This window comes from Chionomys nivalis, chromosome 15, assembly GCF_950005125.1.
Source record: "Chionomys nivalis chromosome 15, mChiNiv1.1, whole genome shotgun sequence".
Lineage (NCBI taxonomy): Eukaryota > Metazoa > Chordata > Mammalia > Rodentia > Cricetidae > Chionomys > Chionomys nivalis.
In genome coordinates, this window is record NC_080100.1 from 69,709,520 (window position 1) to 69,731,616 (window position 22,097).

General features: G+C 44.1%; 1 protein-coding gene and 1 pseudogene across 1 annotated transcript; both read right to left on the minus strand.

Annotated features, from left to right (window-relative positions):
* Positions 1-13,399, minus strand: part of LOC130887225 (splicing factor U2AF 65 kDa subunit-like) — a 17,276-nt pseudogene extending 3,877 nt beyond the window's left edge.
* A 167-nt stretch (positions 13,400-13,566) lies between these two features.
* On the minus strand, positions 13,567-21,874 carry LOC130887226 (transcription initiation factor TFIID subunit 10-like). Its single transcript, XM_057789519.1, has 2 exons — positions 21,746-21,874; positions 13,567-14,040 (listed from the first exon to the last, which is right to left on the minus strand). Exons 1-2 carry the CDS (start codon positions 21,872-21,874, stop codon positions 13,567-13,569), a joined length of 603 nt encoding a protein of 200 aa, XP_057645502.1.
* Between the last annotated feature and the right edge of the window lie 223 nt (positions 21,875-22,097).

Below are 22,097 nucleotides of genomic sequence, written 5' to 3' on the forward strand. Positions count from 1 at the left end.
GAAGTCCTGGGCCAAGGCCCAGCTTGGTTTACTTCGATGGAATAGCCCATCAGGGAAGACATCTCCAGCGCTTCTCTGAGGAGCCATAGCATGTTGTGAGGGGGCTTCCAGAGCCGAATGCTCTGGGCCACGCCAGCTGTGAAGTCATCAACACCCTCCATAGTGCTACTACCCTGCCAGGGCCTCGTAGGGTCTATTTAGCCTGCAAGCAGGCAGTGTGCTGTTAAGCGCCAGACAGGAGATGTGAACTGGAGGGAACAGTCAGGCAGAGTGGTGAGGGAAGTGAGACATGCCTTTCTCCTCCCCTGGTTCAGCCAGTGGCCCATGGCCCTCGGCCAGGCGCCTGAAGGCCAGTCTGGTTCCTAGTCTGGGTAACTTACTTGGCATAGGCCTTCTCCAGCAGGGCGCTTCAGAATTCCTGGCGTGGGCACCATGCACGAACAACAGCTTGTTATTCTTAGTGGGCAGTCGGTCGTCCACCACCACATTCATCCACTGCCTGAACTGCCAAAGCTGTGGGTGGCAAGGGGACATTTGTCTGCATACAGGTGAAGTTTATCCTCAGAGCGCCTCCTGGTGGCCATGCCGAGAACATACCAGCAGTAATCACTCACATTAGGATTTTAGTAAAAAACTGGGGGGTGTTTGTGTGTGCATGTGTGTGTGTGTATTATGTCATTTCTTTCCTACCACATTCTGAGTTTCAGGGATCAAACTCAGGTCATCAGGTTTGGGATAAGTGCACTGAAGCCACCTTGACCAAGGCTCTTAGAATACATGAAGGAAAGATAACAAAAGCCCCCAAATTTCTCAAAGTTTCCAAATCTGGGTATTGCACCAGCGAAAAGGAAACCCTACCCATGGGGCTGGAGATTTGGCTCAGTGGTTAAGAGTGCTGACTGTTCTTCCAATGACCAAGGTTCAATTTCCAGCTAATGAATATAAAATTAAAATAAATCAGTCAATGAACAAGAAAAGAAATAAAGAAATCCCCATCTGTCTTTAGACTGAGCCCCTGTCTTGATAAAAGGCATCTGGAGGTTGAGCTTTCAGATCTTGAAATCCTCTCCCTATTCTATGACATTCAGAATTGTTCCTGGATCAGCGAAAGGGCCAGGTCATACAAAATACATGGTGGAGATTTTCAGTATCATGATAACCATGTGTGTTCCTGGGAATGGGCACACACGTGTGTTCACATGCGTGTGTGTGTGCATGCGTGTGCACACACACACAAATGCGATTGGGGAAAAACCACAAACAACTGTTTTCTTTACTACTTTAAAAACCTTAGCTGACATGATTTCTTTCATGAGCGGGTATTTCTCTAAATATTGTCAGAAAGCCATTTCAATTAGTGCTATATTTGAGAATCCAAGTAAGTGCATACATGATCTCTCTCTCTCCTCTATCTTTCTCTGGTGGTTTGAATGAGAATGACCCCCATAGGCTCATATATTTGCATGTTCATCACCAGGGAGTGCAAGTATTTGAAAAGATTGGAAGGTGTGGCCTTGCTAGAGGAAGTGTCTCATTGTCACTGGGCTCTGAGTTTTCAAAAGCCCAAGCCAGACCCAGTAGTTCTCTCTTCCTACTGCCTGTGGGTCAGGATTGTAGCTCTCAGCTCTAGCTCAGTGGCATTCTTGACTGTGTGCTGCCAATGCTCCCTGCCTTGGTGGCTATGGACTAACCTCTGAAGCTGTAAGCCAGCCCCCAGTTAAAGGCTTTCTTCTATAAGAGTTACAATGGTCATGGTGTCTCTTCAAAGCAATAGAACAGTGACTCATGCTCCCTTCATCCCTCCCTCTCTCCCTCCCTCTTTCCCTCCCTCTCTCCCTCCCTCCCTCATTCCCTTGCTCCCTCCCTCCTTCCTCCCACTCTTCCCTTCACATGGAAATGGAAGATGCCAGCATAGTTTTTCTTGAAATTCTGGCCCCTGGGCACCACAGGGAACAGCTGTTTGGGATATGTAGTAAGGGCGCCAATGGCAGCCTGCAGTCTGCAGTCCCCTTAAAGGCAGACAGGAGGGGTTGATCCTTGAATAGACCAGTGAGCACATTTTCAGTTCAGTCTGGGGAGCCACAAATCAGGGTATCATTTGTGGTTTTGGGGAACTTGGGGAGGCTGCATAGCACCCTGCTTTCCTATCTGTTGAACATATCCAATAACCCTTCTGTATGATTCCTTGTGAATGGGCTGGAGAAGCAGTCAAATGCCCGAGAGGTTTCCCTAGAAAACTTCTGTCATCTCATCTCAGTATTTAGGTGGAGAAGGATAAAAGCTATTTAAGTTCCTTTGTCACCAACCTGGTCTACAAAGTGAGACCTTGTCTCTGAAAACCAGCCAAGAGCTGGAGAGATGGCTCAGCAGTTAGGAGTACTTCCTGCTCTTTTCAGAGGGCTTGGGTTCAGTGCAGCACCCACATCAGATCCTTTGCAACCACCTGTAACTCTAGCTGCAGGGGACCTGACAGCGCCCTCTCCTGGCCTCTACAGGCACTGCACTCAAATGCACAAACCCATGCACAGAAACACCTATACATAATTAAAAAGAAAAATTGCACCCCCCAATGCAGTCAACCAACCAAAAAAGATGCCTCGCAACTGGAAAGAAGTCTCAGGTGTTAAGAGCACTTGCTGCTCTACCAGGAGCCCCAGAGTGCAGGTCCCAGCATCCACATCAGCTATCTTATTAACACCCTGTAATTCCAACCCCAAGGGATTGTAATACCCTTTTCTGGACACTGAGGGTATCAGACACACATCTGTGCGTACTCTGACACACATCTGTGCAAACTCTGACACACACACACACTCACACACACACATCAATAATTAAAATAAAAGTATAAATCTAAAAATGAAAAAAATGACTGAGATCTGATCTCGGCACTAGGAGAGACAGCAGTGGGGTGAGTTTGTGACCGCCGGCAGAAGCAGCCCTTGACAGGGAACTCTGAAGTTCCTCATCTTCTACCCTATTCTCCCTGGGCTCCCTGCAGGGGCTCTACACCCCGCATACTGCCTCTCTCTTCTTGTCCCACCCAGCTTGCATCCAGAACCCTTCTTCCTTCTGCCCCCTTTCCTCTTTGGGCACATAACACCATCCAGCTCAGTCTGTCTGGCACTGGGGGCAAATTCTCAGGGCAAGTAGGCAGGCGAGACTTCCTTTGTTTCACTGGCCGGCCTGCATCAAGCAAGGTAGGCGCTTTGTTTACGAACTACCCAACCTGCAGGGAGATTTGATCTTGGCACCAGGAGAGCCATCAGTGGGAGAGCTAATCTGGGTACCAGGAGACCCATCTTTGGGCACGGAGATCTGATATTGGTACCAGGAGAGACATCACTGGAGTACCAGGAGAGCTCTCACTGCAGAGTGCCATCACTGGGAAGGTACATCAGTAGGCAAGGAGACCTGATCCGGTAATAGAAGATCCATAGGGGATTCAGAGAAAGAGATGGGCAGGCGCCAATGCAAGAATTCACCCAACAATCTGAAAAACTATATGAAACCACCAGAACCCAGCAACCTCACAACAGGAGGACATGAACACCTTAATCATGAAGAAGTAGATAAAATTGACTTTATGAAAGTGATTGATGCCCTTAAACAGCATGTAAAAAATGCCCTTATAGAAATGGATGAGAAGTATAACAGAAAGTTTGAAGAATTGAGTAAATCAGTGAATGATACCCTAGGAAACCAAGGAAAAATAATCAAACAGATAATGGAAACAGTTCAAGACTTAAAAACTGAAATGGAGGCAAAGAAGAAAACACAAACAGAAGGCCAGCTGGACAGGGAAAATCTAGGTAAATGAATAGAGACTACAGAAGCAAGCATAACCAACAGAATACAAGAGATAGAAGAAAGAATCTCAGATTCTGAAGATACCATAGAGAAAATAAACACGCTGATCAAAGAAAACAACAAGGCCAACAAATTCTCATCACAAAACATTCAGGAAATATGGGACACAACAAAAAGACCAAACCTAAGAATAATAGGAATAGAAGAAGGAGAAGAAGCGCAGCTCAACGGTCCAGAAAATATATTTAATAAAATTATAGAAGAAAACTTTCCCAACCTAAAGAAAGATATACCTATGAAGGTTCAAGAAGCATACAGAACACCGAATAGGCTGGATCAAAAAAAAATCCTCTCACCATATAATAATCAAAACACAAAGCATACAGAATAAAGAAAGAATATTAAGAGCAGCAAAGGAAAAAGGCCAAGTTACTTATAAAGGTAAACCTATCAGACTTACACCTGACTTCTCTATAGAAACCATGAAAGCCAGAAGGTCCTGGATAGATGTACTGCAGAAACTAAGAGACCATGGATGCAAGCCCAGACTACTATACCCAGCCAAGCTTTCGTTCACTATAAATGGAGAAAACAAAATTTTCCCAGATAAAAACAAATTTAAACAATACGTAGCCACAAATCCAGCCTTACAGAAAGTAAAAGAAGGAAAATCACTAATCAAGGAGTCCAACAATGACCACAATAACTCAGACATCTAGAGACCCTTTACCAGTGCAACTCAAAGAAGGGAAACACACAAAATCTACTACCAAAAAAGTGACCGGAGTTAACAACCACTGGTCATTAATATCACTTAATGTGAATGTACTCAACTCACCTATAAAAAGGCACAGACTAAGAGATTGGATACGAAAACAGGATCCAAAATTTGGCTGTTTACAAGAAACACAGCTCAACCACAAAGACAGGCACCTACTCAGAGTAAAGGGCTGGGATAAGGCTTATCAAGCAAATGGACCTAAGAAACAAGCAAGTATGGCCATACTAATTTTTAACAAAGTTGACTTCAAACTTAAATCAATCAGAAGAGATGGAGAGGGACATTTTCTACTCATAACAGGAACAATTCATCAGGATGAAGTCTCAATCCTGAATATCTATGCCCCTAATATAAAAGCACCCACGTATGTAAAAGAAACTTTGTTAAAACTCAAGGCAGCCATCAAACCGCACACATTAATAGTAGGAGACTTTAATACTCCTCTCTCACCAATAAACAGGTCAATTAGACAGAAACCTAACAGAGAAATAAGAGAATTAATGGAGGTAATGAATCAAATGGACTTAACAGACATCTATAGAATATTCTACCCAAATAGAAGAGAATATACCTTCTTCTCTGCAGCTCATGGAACCTTCTCAAAAATCGACCACATACTCGGTAACAAAGCAAACATCCACAGTTACAAAAAATATTAATAACCACCTGTATCTTATCAGATCACCATGGATTAAAGCTAGAATTCAGCAACAATGCTACCCCCAGAAAGCCTACAAACTCATGGAAACTGAATAGTCAACTACTGAACCATACCTGGATTAAGGAAGAAATAAAGAAAGAGATTAAAGTCTTCCTTGAAGACAATTAAAATAAAGAAGCAACATACTCAAACCTATGGGACACTATGAAAGCAGTCCTGAGAGGAAAGTTCATAGCACTAACTGCCCACTTAAAGAAAACAGAGAAAGCACACATTGGAGACTTAACAGCCCACCTGAAAGCTCTAGAAAAAAAAAAGAAGCAGACTCACCTAGAAGGGGTAGAAGACCGGAAATAATCAAACTGAGGGCTGAAATCAACAAAATAGAAACACAGAAAACAATTGAAAGAATCAATGAATCAAAAAGCTGGTTCCTGGAGAAAATGAACAAGATTGATAAACCCCTATCCAAACTAATCAAACGGCAGAGAGAGAATTTGCAAATTAATAAGATCAGAAATGAAAAGGGGGACATAACCACAGACACAGAGGAAATTCAGAGAATCATTAGATCTTACTACAAAAGCCTGTATGCCACAAAACTGGAAAATGTAAAAGAAATGGACACTTTTTTAGATAAATACCATATACCAAAGTTAAACCAGGACCAGGTGAACAACCTAAATAGACCTGTTAGTCGTGAAGAATTAGAGGCTGTTATCAAAAACCTCCCTTTGGACACCCAGAGATTTCACATCCGTTGAGAGAACATTGCAGCCTGGATCCATGCATCTCATGTAAAGCCAGCACCTCTACAGGATGACTCAGGACCCTCCAGATAAAAGCTTCAGCACATGGAGAGCTAGACAAAGGACTCTTAAAAAATACCAAACAAACTCTCCGGGACTCTTATCCTGCATGTAGACATTGTGACTGATATATTTGTCTGCGGTGTGTGTATGTGTGTATGTAAGCAAACCCGACAAGTTGGGGGGGGCGCTGAACTAGCCCCCTCCTGCAGGGGCCTAAGCACCACATTAAACCCTAAGGCCCTGCCATTTCCGAGCTGCCTCCCTAAAAACCCCAGCTTCATTCTTCCCAGTCCCAGGACTGCAGACTCAGTATTACCCAAGTTTTAGTACTGACACACAAATATCAGGCTCTCAAGAGAGACCTCAGAAAATCCCAAGATTGGGATTTGACAAAACAAGAGGAGGGAATGAAAGACTCTAAATGCATTTGTAAGCCCCCTCAACCCTAAGAAAATGTAAAACTTTAAGAAAAATCTAAAGCCATTGCTGATGACTCTCAGTACTTCCCCACCTCCCCTGGGAACCAAGGACATAACAGCTATGCATGCACGTACTGAGATGTTGGAAACTTTCCATCTCCCTGAATAGGGGCATGATAACCCTTAGGTTATGACTCAGTTACTGATGTTTTGACTTAGTCCCTGGGAAGGGGCAAAGTGACCTTCAGAAGTTTCCCTTTACCTCATCTGATCTGGCAATCACTCTCCAGCTAATTATTGGTAATAACCTTTTTAAATAAGCCAATCCAATAAGTTGAAAAACAACCTACAGTCCCCCCTTCCCCCCCGTCTCTGTGGCTTTTTGCTTTAAAAGGTGGGCTGTAACAGCTGTGGATGTCCTTCATATCCCGAACCTGAGGGACCCTGTCATGACAGAATAAAAAAAATCCTCTTGCTGTTTGCATCCGCACAAGTGGTCTCGACTGATCCTTGGGTAGGGGGTCTCTCCAGAAGAAAGACATCCTTCGGGGGGTCTTTCATTTTGGTGAGTTGGCCGGGAAACCGAGGCCCCCACTCAGGGTGATGGGGGTGGGTCTTGTATTTATCTGTTGTTTTTATTGGTTAATTAATAAAAAAAACTACTTGGCCCTGATAGGACAGAAAATTAGGTAGGCGGAGTAGACAGAACAGAATGTTGGGAAAAAGAAACCGAGTCAGTGAGTCGCCATGATTCCCCCATTTTAGACAGACGTAGGTTAAGATCTTTCCTGATAAGCCAATTTGTTGTGCTACACAAAATATTAAAAATGGGTTAGATCAATATGTAAGAGCTAGCCAATAAGAGACTGGAACTAATGGGCCAGGCAGTGATTAAAAGAATACAGTTTCCGTGTAATTATTTCGGGGCATAAGCTAAGCCATGCGGGCGGGCGGCCGGGTGCTAGGGACGCAGCCCTGCCGCTCTTATTACAACACAGGGACCACCGACCCACCTTCGGGAGGTAAGCTGGCCAGCCGACTTTGTGTGTTTTGTGTGTTTGTGTTCTTGTCTGTTTGTCTGTTTAAATTGTTGCGCTTGCGAATCTGTATTCTGTGCAGCTGAGTTGGTCTGTATCTGGCGGGTCTCAGAAGGAGCTGACGAGCTCGGACTTCTCCCCGGCAGCCCTGGAAGACGTTCCACGGGTGTCTGGAGCCTGATTTTTCGGGTCTCATCTGTTTGAACCCACGACCAGAGTAGGACTTTTGGGGGCTCTGCCCGTGTCTGAGGGGTATGTGGTTTTTCTGGGAGATGAGGAATCCGGACCCTCCTCACGATCTCCATCTGAATTTTTGCTTTCGGTTTTGCGCCGAAGCCACACAGCGCGTCTGATTGTTGGATTGTTCAGTGTCTTGTTTGTTTTGGTAATTTGTTTGTTGCTTTATTGGAAAAAAAAGAAATTAACATGGAAAACCATTTTTGTTACAGAGCACAGTGCAGGCACCAAGGCCGGCTTCCCTCTGACTTTGATAACAGCAGTCTGACCTTCCCCCGTCTCTTTTCCCAAACAGGAGGCACACATGCCAGTGGGGTCCAAGCTGGTGCTAATTCCTCCCCCACAGGACCCAGTAAGCCTGGGAAGCAGCAGTAGGCTTTTTCTCTGGGCTCAGATACCCTATTAGAAAGCACATGTCCCGTAAAAAACCTGGACCTCTTCATTTTGGCAGCCAGGACTGGGTATGACAGCAGATAGAGAGATTGCAAGTAAGTATCCCTGTGGCTTTTGGTAAAAGGCGAATGTGGATTCAGGAGCAACAGGTAATACCACAAGCTAATATCAGAAGGGCCTCGCAGCCCTGATAGCATCTCTCTTCTAGGGATGCCCTGTTCTAGTCATCACGTGCTGTGTCCAGGGTGAAGCTTCTGGTTTAAAAATTGGGGGAAAATTAAGCTGAGTCACTTTTAAAAGAATGTGTTTATAAAAACCTACAGATTGTTGGTTTCTATATTTCTTACTATGCAGTGTGCCCATAAAAAATTAAATTCCCAACTCTGTTTAGATGGATACAGGAATACACTGTCTTCAAGAACTATTGCTGTAAAAGCCCTGTGACCCCGGGCCAGGGCCGTGTGAACAGCCCAGCTGAGCTTCTAAGCCAGCCCATGTTTAGATCTAAATTTGATACCTGACTGCTCGCAATGTTTGTGATGAGGTAGGGGCCCCGAGTTGCCCCACATGGCAAAGATCTGCTGAATCCTCTCACCCCACTACAATGGCAAAGGGGTGTTACTGAGTGATGAGGTTGAGTTAAAATGGCCCTTTTGACTCTTTATAGTGTTTATGGCTATTTAAAAACATGGCGAAGATTCTCATTTATTATTGATATAAAAGAGGTACATTTTGGGTTGTTTTCAGATTCTGTCTATGATGAAATAATTCTGTTATGTAAAGTAGGCCCAAAAAATATTGCTAAGTTTTAAGATAAAATGTTACCTAATTCTGAAAATTCATCATACTAATGTTCAAAATAGCTCTATCAGTGTGTATTTGTACCAAAAACGAAGGATTTTTATTTCACATTCTCTTAAGCATAAATTGTCAAACAATATTTTTAATCTTGGTCATTTTTACAGGGATAAGATAAAATCTCAGAGTTGTTTGAATTGCATTTCCTCAATGATTAAGAATGTTATATTTAAGCAAATTTTAAATATCTTTCAGTCATTTTAAGTTTATCTGTTGGAGTTTACAGTTTAGGTCTGTAACATAATTTCACTAGATTATTTGTTCTTATGAGGAATAAGTTCCTAAGTTCCTTATATGTTTTTATGTTCTGTTGATTATATCCTGTGCTATATTTTAAAAAGGTTTCTCAGTTCTGGAGATGTTATTTATTATTGATTGTTTCTCTCAATGTCTATGCCACTGAGGCTGTGTTTAAAAATGTATTTTAAACTTTTTTTCTTCTATGAGGTTCAATATTGTTGGTTTTATGTTAAGGTCTTTGATTTGTTTGGATTTCAGTTTTGTGCATAGAGATAAATATGGATCTATTTTCATTCTTCTATGTCTAATTAATTCTGAAAGGGAGAAACTGACAGTCAAAATGCCGGGCTCATGGCAAATTTCAGGGGCATGGCACCCCACTAATTCGGCCAAGGTAAAAGTGGTTCTCCAGGGGCCAGTTAAAATCTGTTTCTTAAATGTTTAATGGAGGTTTACAGGCATTTTACCCAACCTCTGAAGGTCAGCAGGCAGCAATAGCCATGGCCTTCATAGGACAGTCAGCATCAGATATAAGGAGAAAGTTACAGTAGGTAGATAGGCTGCAATATTATACCTTGCAGAATTTGGAGAGACAGAGAAAGTGTTAAATGAGAGACAGAGAAAGTGTTAAATGAGAGACAGAGAAAGTGAAGAGAGAGAGAGGCGGGAAGTGAAAGAAAGAGAGAGGCAGGAAGCGAAAGAAAGAGAAAGGCGGGAGGCAGAGGAAAGAAAAAACCAGAGGGATCATAAACAAGAAGGACTCAGACAGATAGGGAGCCTGGGCAACAGAAGATCAAAGACAAATGAAGACGGACAGAGGCACTCCTTGGACAAAGGCCAATGTGCTTAGAACAAGAAAAAGGACATTAGATACCTCTATAGATTTTCTAAGGGACACAGGAACTGAGTACTCTGTGTTAAAACAACCATTGAACAAACTGGACACCTTACGAACTATAAATTTGGGAAAAGGACAAATAAATGACTCGTTCCTCCCTGGTCACCCCTGAATGTATGATCAAAGCCGTTTGTTGACAAAATGAGGGACTTTGCTTTCCCTGCAGTTCTCAGTTCTGCAGGAGACGCAGGCTGCTTGTTTGCCTACGCCTCTGCCATGCCCTCCTCACCAGGATGACCACCTCCCCCTGCCATCACCACCAGAGAAATCCTTGCCTCCTAGCAACTGCCTTGGTGCCTGCTTTCTCTAAAGCCTGCATGAGCCCTGGCTGCTCACCCTGCAGTCTCGCTCCCCTCACACATGCCAGACTGTGATAGAGCGCTCACAATGCTACCACAGGCGCCGTCCTGTACCGGGCTGCTGCTCCTATGCCCTGCTCATGTCGATGGACTACAAATCCTACCAGCATCTGCAGAAAGGACAGGCAGCTGGCAGAATGGCAGGCTGAGCTGTGCCAGGAAGAGCTGGAAATGATGGTGAAGTTTGCCTGGGGCACAAGGCTGGGTTCTAGCTGAGCAGGTACACAAGACTGAAGTTAGCAGAAGGCGGGGGCAACATTGGTGGACAGGAAGCAAATGATTGGGCCAGTAGCCTCCCTTCAGGTACGTCGGCCCTACCAGAAAGTTGAACTTGTGGCTTTGATACAAGCTCTACAGATGGCAGAGGGAACGTCTATACTGACAGCAGGTATGCTTTTGCCACCACCCATATACACAGAACAATATACAGACAAAGAGGACTGTTGACATCTGCAGAAATTTTGAGCCTCCAGGAGGCCACACATTTGCCAAAAAAAAAAAAAAAAAAAAAAAGATAGCCATCATACATTGACCAGGACTGAGACACCCAATGTAATGGCTAAGAAGATCATAAAGGAAATCATCCTGAGGTTTGGGATGCCCAAGATAATTGTGTCTCATAATAGACCTGCCTTTGTTGCCCAGGTAAGTCAGTGTGTGGCCAATTAAAGATTAAATTGTGCTTACCAACCCCAAAGCTCAGGTCAGATAGATAGGATAAATAAAATTCTAAAAGAAAATTTTTACAAATTAACAAAATTAGCCCTAGAGACTGGCAAAATGATTGGATAGACCTCCCTCCCTCTGTTCTGTTTTGGGTTCAAAACACCCCGGGGCGATTTAAACTCACTCTTTATGAGATCCTATGTGAGGGCTGCCACTGCTCACTAAGGTGGATGAGGTATATAATCCTGATGCTGTTCTTCCCAGACTGTTATCTGCCCATTAAAGGCCCTCCAAATTATCCAAGCCCAGGTGTGGAAGCCTCTGGCTGCTGCCTATCAGCCTGGACACCCAGAGATTTCACATCGTTGAGACAACATTGCAGCCTGGATCCATGCATCTCATGTAAAGCCAGCAATTCTACAGGACGACTCAGGACCCTACAGATAAAAGCTTCAGCACACAGAGAGGTAAACAAAGGACTCTTAAAAAAATACCAAACAAACTCTCCGGGACTTTCATCCTGCATGTAGACATTGTGACTGATATATTTGTCTGCGGTGTGTGTATGTGTGTATGTAAGCAAACCCGACAAGTTGGGGGGGGGGCGCTGAACTAGCCCCCTCCTGCAGGGGCCTAAGCACCACATTAAACCCTAAGGCCCTGCCATTTCCGAGCTCCCTCCCTGAAAACCCCAGCTTCATTCTTCCCAGTCCCAGGACTGCAGACTCAGTATTACCCAAGTTTTAGTACTGACACACAAATATCAGGCTCTCAAGAGAGACCTCAGAAAATCCCAAGATTGGGATTTGACAAAACAAGAGGAGGGAATGAAAGACTCTAAATGCATTTGTAAGCCCCCTCAACCCTAAGAAAATGTAAAACTTTAAGAAAAATCTAAAGCCATTGCTGATGACTCTCAGTACTTCCCCACCTCCCCTGGGAACCAAGGACATAACAGCTATGCATGCACGTACTGAGATGTTGGAAACTTTCCATCTCCCTGAATAGGGGCATGATAACCCTTAGGTTATGACTCAGTTACTGATGTTTTGACTTAGTCCCTGGGAAGGGGCAAAGTGACCTTCAGAAGTTTCCCTTCACCTCATCTGATCTGGCAATCACTCTCCAGCTAATTATTGGTAATAACCTTTTTAAATAAGCCAATCCAATAAGTTGAAAAACAACCTACAGCCCCCCCCCCGCCCCTGTCTCTGTGGCTTTTTGCTTTAAAAGATGGGCTGTAACAGCTGTGGATGTCCTTCATATCCCGAACCTGAGGGACCCTGTCATGACAGAATAAAATAAATCCTCTTGCTGTTTGCATCCTCACGAGTGGTCTCGACTGATCCTTGGGTAGGGGGTCTCTCCAGAAGAAAGACATCCTTCGGGGGGTCTTTCAATTTCATTTCTAATTCGTCTAAAAAATGTTTTATGGCTTTGTAAGGATATTCATAATTTCTTTTCCTTTAGAAAGGTATGATGAGCCGGGTGGAGGTGGCACACGCCTTTTTTGAACAACCCTCGTTTTCAAGGGTGGTGGGAGAAACCCGCCAGTCTCAATAATTCAGGCCAGTAGATGCAATCAGCAAGAGGTGTCTTTATTGATTACACAGGCGCCTGAGAATGCTGCAGCAACTAAGTTACAATTAAGTTACTGAGCACATCAGGCTGATGACACATCATGTATTTAAAAGGATTTAGAAGTTACATAAGAAGCTTGTCTTGCTGAGGACTTCTCTCATAGCTTCCTCAGTGATGCCACATGGAATGTTGCCCATGTAGAGGCGTCTGGCCTGTCTGGTCATCTGGCTCCCAACAACAGGCACGGGCGTTGGGGTCAGAGCCAGACCATCAGGAGTCATCGTGGGGAGAAAGGCAGTGGCTGGAATCTGACCCGCAGCTTGCATGGCCTTGTACTGCATTGGGGTGATGTGCTCAAAGCCAGGTGGTGGCACGTCCCAGTATTTATGCACCTTCTTCTCATGGCGAGGGGAACTAATCAATCCACAGTGCCCCTCTTTAGCGCCTCTGGTCAAAGGTTTGCTTCGCCTTAGTCTGTCTCGTGAGACCCTGCACTGGTCCCGGTTATGCAGATCTCGGCTCCGGCTCCTGTGCTTTCTGTCCCAGCTTCTAGAGTGGCTGAGGCTACTCTTCCGATGCAGGTTCTCCTTGTCCCGTTCTTATTTATTCTTGTTGAGCTTCAGCTCGAACTCGTCAACTTCCCACATGCTTACGCGGCCACGTGGGGCCCTGTGCAACTCTCCCCTCACCTTGCCACCTGTCCCAGGTAAAGTTAGTTGTTGTTGTTGTTGTTGTTTTTCCACAATAAAGTTTATTATGAAAAGAGGCTGTTGTGGGGACAGAGGGAAAGACAAATACACCTGGGTTAGGTGGTTCAGGTGAAGTAGTGCGGCTTCTTCACATTGATGCCATGGTCACTGAGGGCTGGAGTCAAGTCCTCCATCGTTAGGGTGTACTTGTGGTCCTTGCTTTTGCTCTGGGAGCTGCCAGAGGCTGTGCCCTTCATTTTGCAGTGCTGTAGGGCATCATTAGCAATATCTGAGATGAATTTCTGGGCAGCTAGTGAGATGAGCCGGATTATGCGTGGGTCTGAAGCTTCAAAGCCAGCACGGTTCAGGTAATAACCAGTCACTGCATCTGGGATCGTAGGGGTGTAATCCTCCAGCTGCATCAAGAAGTCCACCGGTGGCGTGCTGGACACTATGGGCTTCACTTCTCTGTTGGGCGCGCTTGGCAGGGCGTAAACCCCCTTAGACATTGCCCCTTCAGGGGGAGCTGCGCCGCGCACTGCCACCAAGGACGGCTGGCGCTGCTCCGCAGGCTCCCTGGCTGGCGCCACTATGGGGCCCTCGGCCAGCAAACAGCAGGAAGTAGCCTGGAAAACTACGCCCACTTTCCCGAAAAAAATGAACTATGAATGTTTTCTTTTGTTTATAAAAGAAAGAGGGGAGAGTGGTGCAGGAGAATTGTCTGTATTCTGTCAATCCCCACAACTGGCCCTCCTGTTACAGACACCTGTCATTCTCTTGAGCCTCCTGGTGAGTCCCAATGAAGTGGAAAGCACTATGTGAAGGCTGGTAAGAAACCCCCTTGTACTGACCAGTGAGCGAAGCTAGTTCTTTGTAGGGGATGGGGTTGGCGGGGAGTAGGCGTGGGGTGCTGCCATCCTAAGGTCATATAGAGGCAGATCACAGTTTATTGGGGCCGCTGTTGCTGTTTGCATTCTTTTTTTTTTATTTTTTTATTGAAAAAATTTTTCTACCTCCTCCCCGCCTCCCATTTCCCTCACCCCTCCCTCTCCAGCCCCAAGAGCAGTCAGGGTTCCCTGCCCTATGGAAAGTCCAAGGTCCTCCCCCTCCCTCCAGGTCTAGGAAGGTGAACATCCAAACTGTCTAGGCTCCCACAAAGCCAGAACCTGAAGTAGGATCAAAACCTCATGACATTGTCCTTGGCCTCTCATCAGCTCTCATTGTCCGCCATGTTCAGAGAGTCCGGTTTTATCCCATGCTTTTTCAGTCACAGTCCAGCTGGCATTGATGAGCTCCCAATAGATCAGACCCACTGTCCAGTGGGTGGGTGCACCCCTCGTGGTCCTGCCTTCTTTGCTCATGTTCTCCCTCCTTCTGCTCCTCGTTAGGACCTTGGGAGCTCTGTCCTGTGCTCCAGTGTGGGCCTCTGTCTCTATCTCCATCCATCGCTAGATAAAGGTTCTATGGTGATATGCAAGATATTCATCAGTATGGCTATAGGATAGGGTCATTTCAGGTTCCCTATCCTCAGCTGCCCAAGGAAATAACTGGGGACATTGCCCTGGCACCTGGTAAGCCACTCCAGGTTCAAGTCTCTTGCCAACCCTTAGGTGGCTCCCTTAACTAAGATATGTGCTTCCCTGCTCACCTATCCAATCTTCCTTTATCTCCAATCATCCCGTTTCCTCAAGATCCCCCCATCCTCTCCTTCACACTTTCCTCTCCCCATCTCCCCTTACCCCCATCTCCCCCCACCACCAAGATTCCAATTTTTTGCCCGGCAATCTTGTCTACTTCCCATAGCCAGGAGGATTACTATATGTTTTTCCTTGGGCTCACCCTCTTATTTAGCTTCTTTAGGATCACAAATTATAGACTCAGTGGCCCCTATCCTTGGCTAGAAACCAATTATGAGTGAGTACATCCCATGATCTTCTTTTTGGGTCTGGGTTACCTCACTCAGGATAGTATTTTCTATTTCCATCCATTTGCATGCAAAATTCGAGAAGTCATTTTTTTTTCCGCAGAGTGGTACTCTAATGTATATATTTTCCACACTTTCTTCATCCATTCTTCCATTGAAGGACATCTAGGTTGCTTCCAGGTTCTGGCTATTACAAATAATGCTGCTATGAACATAGTTGAACAAATGCTTTTGTCATATGATAGGCATCTCTTGGGTATATTCCCAAGAGTGGTATTGCTGGGTCCAGGGGTAGGTTGATCCCAAATTTCCTGAGAAACCGCCACACTGATTTCCAAAGTGGTTGCACAAGTTTGCATTCCCACCAGCAATGGATTATGGTACCCCTTTCTCCACAACCTCTCCAGCAAAGGCTATCCTTGGTGTTTTTGATTTTAGCCATTCTGACAGGTGTAAGATGATATCTCAAAGTTGTTTGATTTGCAGTTCTCTGATCGCTAAGGAGGTTGAGCATGACCTTAACTGTCTTTTGGCCATTTGAACTTCTTCTGTTGAGAATTCTCTGTTCAAATCAGTGCCCCATTTTTTAATTGGGTTATTTAGCATTTTAAAGTCTAGTTTCTTGAGTTCTTTATATATTTTGGAGATCAGACCTTTGTCTGTTGCGGGGTTGGTGAAGATCTTCTCCCAGTCAGTAGGCTGCCTTTTTGTCTTAGTGACAGGGTACTTTGCTTTACAGAAGCTTCTCAGTTTGAGGAAGTCCCATTTATTCAATGTTGCCCTTAATGTCTGTGCTGTTGCGGTTATACATAGGAAGCGATCTCCTGTGCACATGTGTTGTAGGGTACTTCCCATTTTCTCTTCTATCAGGTTCAGTGTGTTCAGATTGATATTGAGGTCTTTGATCCATTTGGACTTGATTTTTGTGCATGGTGATACATATGGGTCTATTTTCATTCTTCTACTGGTTGACATCCAGTTGTGCCAGCACCATTTGTTGAAGAAGCTTTCCTTCTTCCATTGTATACTTTTAGCTCCTTTATTGAAAATGAGGTGTTCATAGGTTTGTGGGTTAAAATCCGTGTCTTCTATACGATTCCATTGGTCGACTTCTCTGTTTTTATGCCAGTACCGCGCTGTTTTCATTACTGTAGCTCTGTAATAGAGTTTGAAGTCAGGGATGGTAATGCCTCCAGAAGTTCCTTTATTGTATAAGATTCTTTAGGCTATCCTGGGTTTTTTGTTTATCCATATAAAGTTGATTATTGTCCTCTCAAGATCTGTGAAGAATTTTGATGGGACCTTGATGGGGATTGCATTGAATCTATAGATTGCCTTTGGTAGAATTGCCATTTTTACTATGTTGATCCTCCCAATCCAAGAGCAGGGGAGATTCCTCCATTTTCTGGTATCCTCTTCAATTTCTTTCTTCAATGCCTTAAAGTTCTTGTCAAATAGATCTTTCACTTCCTTGGTTAGAGTTACCCCAAGATATTTTATGCTGTTTGTGGCTATCGTGAAAGGTGATGATTCTCTTATTTCCCTCTCTGCTTCCATATTCTTTGTGTTTAAGAGGGTGACTTATTTTTTGGAGTTGATCTTGTATCCTGCCACATTGCTAAAGGTGTTTATCAGCTGTAGGAGCTCTTTGGTGGAGTTTTTGGGGTCACTTATGTACACTACCATATCATCTGCAAATAATGCAAGTTTAACTTCTTCCTTTCCAATTCGAATCCCCTTGGTCCCCTTATGTTGTCTTATTGCTATTGCTAAAACTTCAAGGACTATATTGAAGAGGTATGGAGAGAGTGGACAGCCTTGGTATGTTCCTGATTATAGTGGGATGGCTTTAAGTTTCTCTCCATTTAATTTGATGTTAGCTGTTGGCTTGCTGTAAATAGCTTTAATTATATTTAGGTATGACCCTTGTATCCCTAATCTCTCCAAGACTTTTATCATAAAGGGATGTTGAATATTGTCAAATGCTTTTTCAGCATCTAATGAAACGATCATATGGTTTTTTTCTTTCAGATTATTTATATGATGGATTACATTGATAGATTTGCGTATGTTGAACCAGCCCTGCATCTCTGGTATGAAGCCTACTTGATCATAATGGATAATTTTTCTAATGTGTTCTTGGATTCGGTTTGCCAGTATTTTGTTGAGGATTTTTGCGTCGATGTTCATGAGTGAGATTGGCCTGTAATTCTCTTTCTTGGTTGAGTCTTTGTGTGGTTTTGGTATCAGAGTTACTGTAGCTTCATAAAAGGAATTTGGCAATGACTCTTCTATTTCTATATTGTGAAATACATTAAGGAGTATAGGTATTAGGTCTTCTTGGAAGTTCTGGTAGAATTCCGCATTGAAACCATCTGGTCCGGGACTTTTTTTGAAAGGCAGGTTTTTGATAACAGCTTCTAATTCTTCGCAATTAACAGGTCTATTTAGGTTGTTCACCTGGTCCTGGTTTAACTTTGGGATATGGTGTTTATCTAAAAAAGTGTCCATTTCTTTTACATTTTCCAGTTTTGTGGCATACAGGCTTTTGTAGTAAAATCTAATGATTCTCTGAATTTCCTCTGTGTCTGTGGTTATGTCCCCCTTTTCATTTCTGATCTTATTAATTTGCAAATTCTCTCTCTGCCGTTTGATTAGTTTGGATAGGGGTTTATCAATCTTGTTCATTTTCTCCAGGAACCAGCTTTTTGTTTCATTGATTCTTTCAATTGTTTTCTGTGTTTCTATTTTGTTGATTTCAGCCCTCAGTTTGATTATTTTGTCTTCTACTCCTCCTAGGTGAGTCTGCTTCTTTTTTTCTAGAGCTTTCAGGTGGGCTGTTAAGTCTCCAATGTGTGCTTTCTCTGTTTTCTTTAAGTGGACACTTAGTGCTATGAACTTTCCTCTTAGGACTGCTTTCATAGTGTCCCATAAGTTTGAGTATGTTGTTTCGTTATTTTCATTGAATTCAAGGAAGACTTTAATCTCTTTCTTTATTTCTTCCTTAATCCAGGTATGGTTCAGTAGTTGACTGTTCAGTTTCCATGAGTTTGTAAGCTTTCTAGGGGTAGCATTGTTGTTGAATTCTAGCTTTAATCCATGGTGATCTGATAAGATACAGGTGGTTACTAATATGTTTTTGTAACTCTGGATGTTTGCTTTGTTACCGAGTATGTGGTAAATTTTCAAGAAGGTTCCATGAGCTGCAGAGAAGAAGGTATATTCTCTTCTATTTGGGTGGAATATTCTATAGATATCTGTTAAGTCCATTTGATTCATTACCTCCATTAATTCTCTTATTTCTCTGATAGGTTTCTGTCTAATTGACCTGTTCATTGGTGAGAGAGGAGTGTTGAAGTCTCCTACCATTACTGTGTGTGGTTTGTTGTCTGGCTTGAGTTTTAGCAATGTTTCTTTTACGTACGTGGGTGCTTTTATATTAGGGGCATAGATATTCAGGATTGAGACTTCATCCTGATGAACTATTCCTGTTATGAGTAGAAAATGTCCCTCTCCATCTCTTCTGATTGATTTAAGTTTGAAGTCAACTTTGTTAGAAATTAGTATGGCCACACCTGCTTGTTTCTTAGGTCCATTTGCTTGATATGCCTTATCCCAGCCCTTTACTCTGAGTATGTGCCTGTCTTTTTGGTTGAGGTGTGTTTCTTGTAAACAGCAGAATGTTGGGTCCTGTTTTCGTATCCAATCTCTTAGCCTGTGCCTTTTTATAGGTGAGTTGAGTCCATTGACATTAAGTGATATTAATGACCAGTGGTTGTTAACTCCGGTCACTTTTTTAGTAGTAGAGTTTGTGTGTTTCCCTTCTTTGAGCTGTGCTGGTGAAGGGTCTCTAGATGTCTGAGTTATTGTGGTCATTGTTGGACTCCTTGGTTAGTGATTTTCCTTCTATTACTTTCTGTAAGGCTGGATTTGTGGCTACATATTGTTTAAAATTGTTTTTATCTGGGAAAATTTTGTTTTCTCCATTTATAGCGAATGAAATCTTGGCTGAGTATAATAGTTTGGGCTTGCATCCACGGTCTCTTATTTGCTGCAATGCATCTATCCAGGACCTTCTGGCTTTCATGGTTTCCATAGAGAAGTCAGGTGTAAGTCTGATAGGTTTACCTTTATAAGTAACTTGGCCTTTTTCCTTTGCAGCTCTTAATATTCTTTCTTTATTCTGTATGCTTTGTGTTTTGATTATTATATGGCAATGGGATTTTTTTTTTGATCCAGCCTATTTGGTGTTCTGTATGCTTCTTGAACCTTCATAGGTATATCTTTCTTTAAGTTGGGAAAGTTTTCTTCTATAATTTTATTAAATATATTTTCTGGACCGTTGAGCTGCGCTTCTTCCCCTTCTTCTACTCTTATTATTCTTAGGTTTGGTCTTTTTATTGTGTCCCATATTTCCTGAATGTTTTGTGATGAGAGATTGTTGGCCTTGCTGTTTTCTTTGATCAGCATGTTTATTTTCTCTATGGTATCTTTGGAATCTGAGATTTTTTCTTCTATCTCTTGTATTCTGTTGGTTATGCTTGTTTCTGTAGTCTCTATTTGTTTACCTAGATTTTCCATGTCCAGCCAGCTCTCTGTTTGTGTTTTCTTCTTTGCTTCCATTTCAGTTTTCAAGTCTTGAACTGTTTCCATTATCTGTTTGATTGTTTTTCCTTGGTTTCCTAGGGTATCATTCACTGATTTACTCAATTCTTCAAACTTTTTGTTATACTTCTCATCCATTTCTATAAGGGCATTTTTTACATGCTGTTTATGGGCGTCAATCACTTTCATAAAGTCAATTTTTTCTACTTCTTCTTGATTAAGGTGTTCATGACCTCCTGTTGTGAGGTCACTGGGTTCTGGTGGTTTCATATTGTTTTTCAGATTGTTGGTTGAATTCTTGCATTGGCACCTGCCCATCTCTTCCTCTGAGTGCTCCCTATGGATTTCTTTTACAGGATCAGGTCTCCTTGCCTACTGATGTACTTTCCTAGTGATGGCACTCCCCAGTGATGGCTCTCCTGGTGCTCCAGTGATGGCTCTCCAGGTGCCGAGATCAGATCTCTGTGCCCAAAGATGGCTCTCCTGGCCCTGAGAACAGATCTCCATGCTGGTTGGGTAGTTCGTAAACAAAGCGCCTACCTTGCTTGGTGCAGGCAGGTTATTGACACACAGGAACTCCCGCCCACCCGCTTGCCCTGAGGATTCGACCCCAGCGCCCAGGCAGGCTGAGCTGGGTGGTGTTATGTGCCTAAAGAGGGAAGGCAAGCAGGGGGGAGGAGGGTTCTGGATGCAACCTGGGTGGGATAGGAAGAGAGAGGCAGTATGCGGGGTGTAGAGCCCCTGCAGGGAGCCCAGGAAGTATAGGAGGGTGGGGATGAGGAACTTCTGAGTTTCCTTTTGTGGGCTGCTGGTGCGGGTCAGAAACTCACCCCAAGGATGGCTCTCCTGGCTCCGAGAACAGATCTCCATGCTGGCTGGGTAGTTCGTAAACAAAGTGCCTACCTTGCTTGGTGCAGGCAGGTTATTGACAAACAGAAACTCCCGCCTACCCGCTTGCCCTTAGGATTCGACCCCAGTGCCCAGGCAGGCTGAGCTGGGTGGCATTATGTGCCCAAAGAGGGAAGGCGGGCAGAGGGGAGGAGGGTACTGGAAGCAAGCTGGTTGGAATAGGAAGAGAGAGGCAGTATGTGGGGAGTAGAGCCCCTGAAGGGAGCCCAGGAAGTGTAGGGGGGTGGGGATAAGGAACTTTTGAGTTTCCTGTCATGGGCTGCTGGCGCGGGTCAGAAACTCACCCTAAAGATGGCTCTCCTGGCGCAGAGAACCTGCTGTTTGTATTCTGCGGTGTGCAACAATTCGGTTTATTCAACCAGATAATTACTGTGATCGACCCGCAGAATGACAACTGGGTTGCTGTTTTCACTATTATGAGAGTTGCCACAAGTGTTTGTGTGCAGGCTTTGAGGGGGCTCATTTTGTCTTCCTCTCCTCCTCCTTGTTTGCAATACCCGCCCCCACCATATAATTGTTGTTATATGGAAGTATTCTGGGTATATTGATTGGAATAAATATTTGCTGGGTGCTTATTGCATGCTGGGTATCGTCCAAAGTCCCAGGGTCCATGGGGAATGAACCAGGTAAAGGTCACTGCCCTCCTGGAATCTCTGCCCTTCTCTCTGGGTCAGAAAATACTAAGGAGAAAGTAACAACAAAGCAGAGGGTATGCCAGGTGGGGACAGACACTAGACCAGAGGCAGATAGAATTTGTTGAGGAAACGGGTAGTGAGTGAGAAAATGTTTGGGGAAAGAGTTTTGGGATAGGGTGGGGGTGCTATAACAGGTGCAGAAGTCCTTGGCCAAGGTCCAGCTCGGTTTACTTCGATGGAACAGCCCATCAGGGAAGACATCTCCAGCGCTTCTCTGAGGAGCCATAGCATGTTGTGAGGGGGCTTCCAGAGCCGAATGCTCTGGGCCACGCCACCTGTGAAGTCATCAACACCCTCCATAGTGCTACCACCCCGCCCATGGCCCTCGGCCAGGCTCCTGAAGGCCAGTCTGGTGCCTAGTCTGGGTAATTTACTTGTCATAGGCCTTCTCCAGCAGGGCACTCCAGAATTCCTTGTGCTGGGGACCATGCATGAACAACAGCTTGTTATTCTTAGTGGGCAGTCGGTTGTCCACCACCACATTCATCCACTGCCTGAACTGCCAAAGCTGTGGGTGGCAAGG

Coding starts and splice junctions, on each gene's coding strand:
- LOC130887226 (XM_057789519.1), bottom strand. CDS start 21,874: ATGGAGGGTGTTGATGACTTCACAGGTGGCGTGGCCCAGAGCATTCGG. Junction 14,041..21,745: donor TGATGGGCTGTTCCATCGAA/GTAAACCGAGCT, acceptor TTGCTGGCCGAG/GGCCCCATAGTGGCGCCAGC.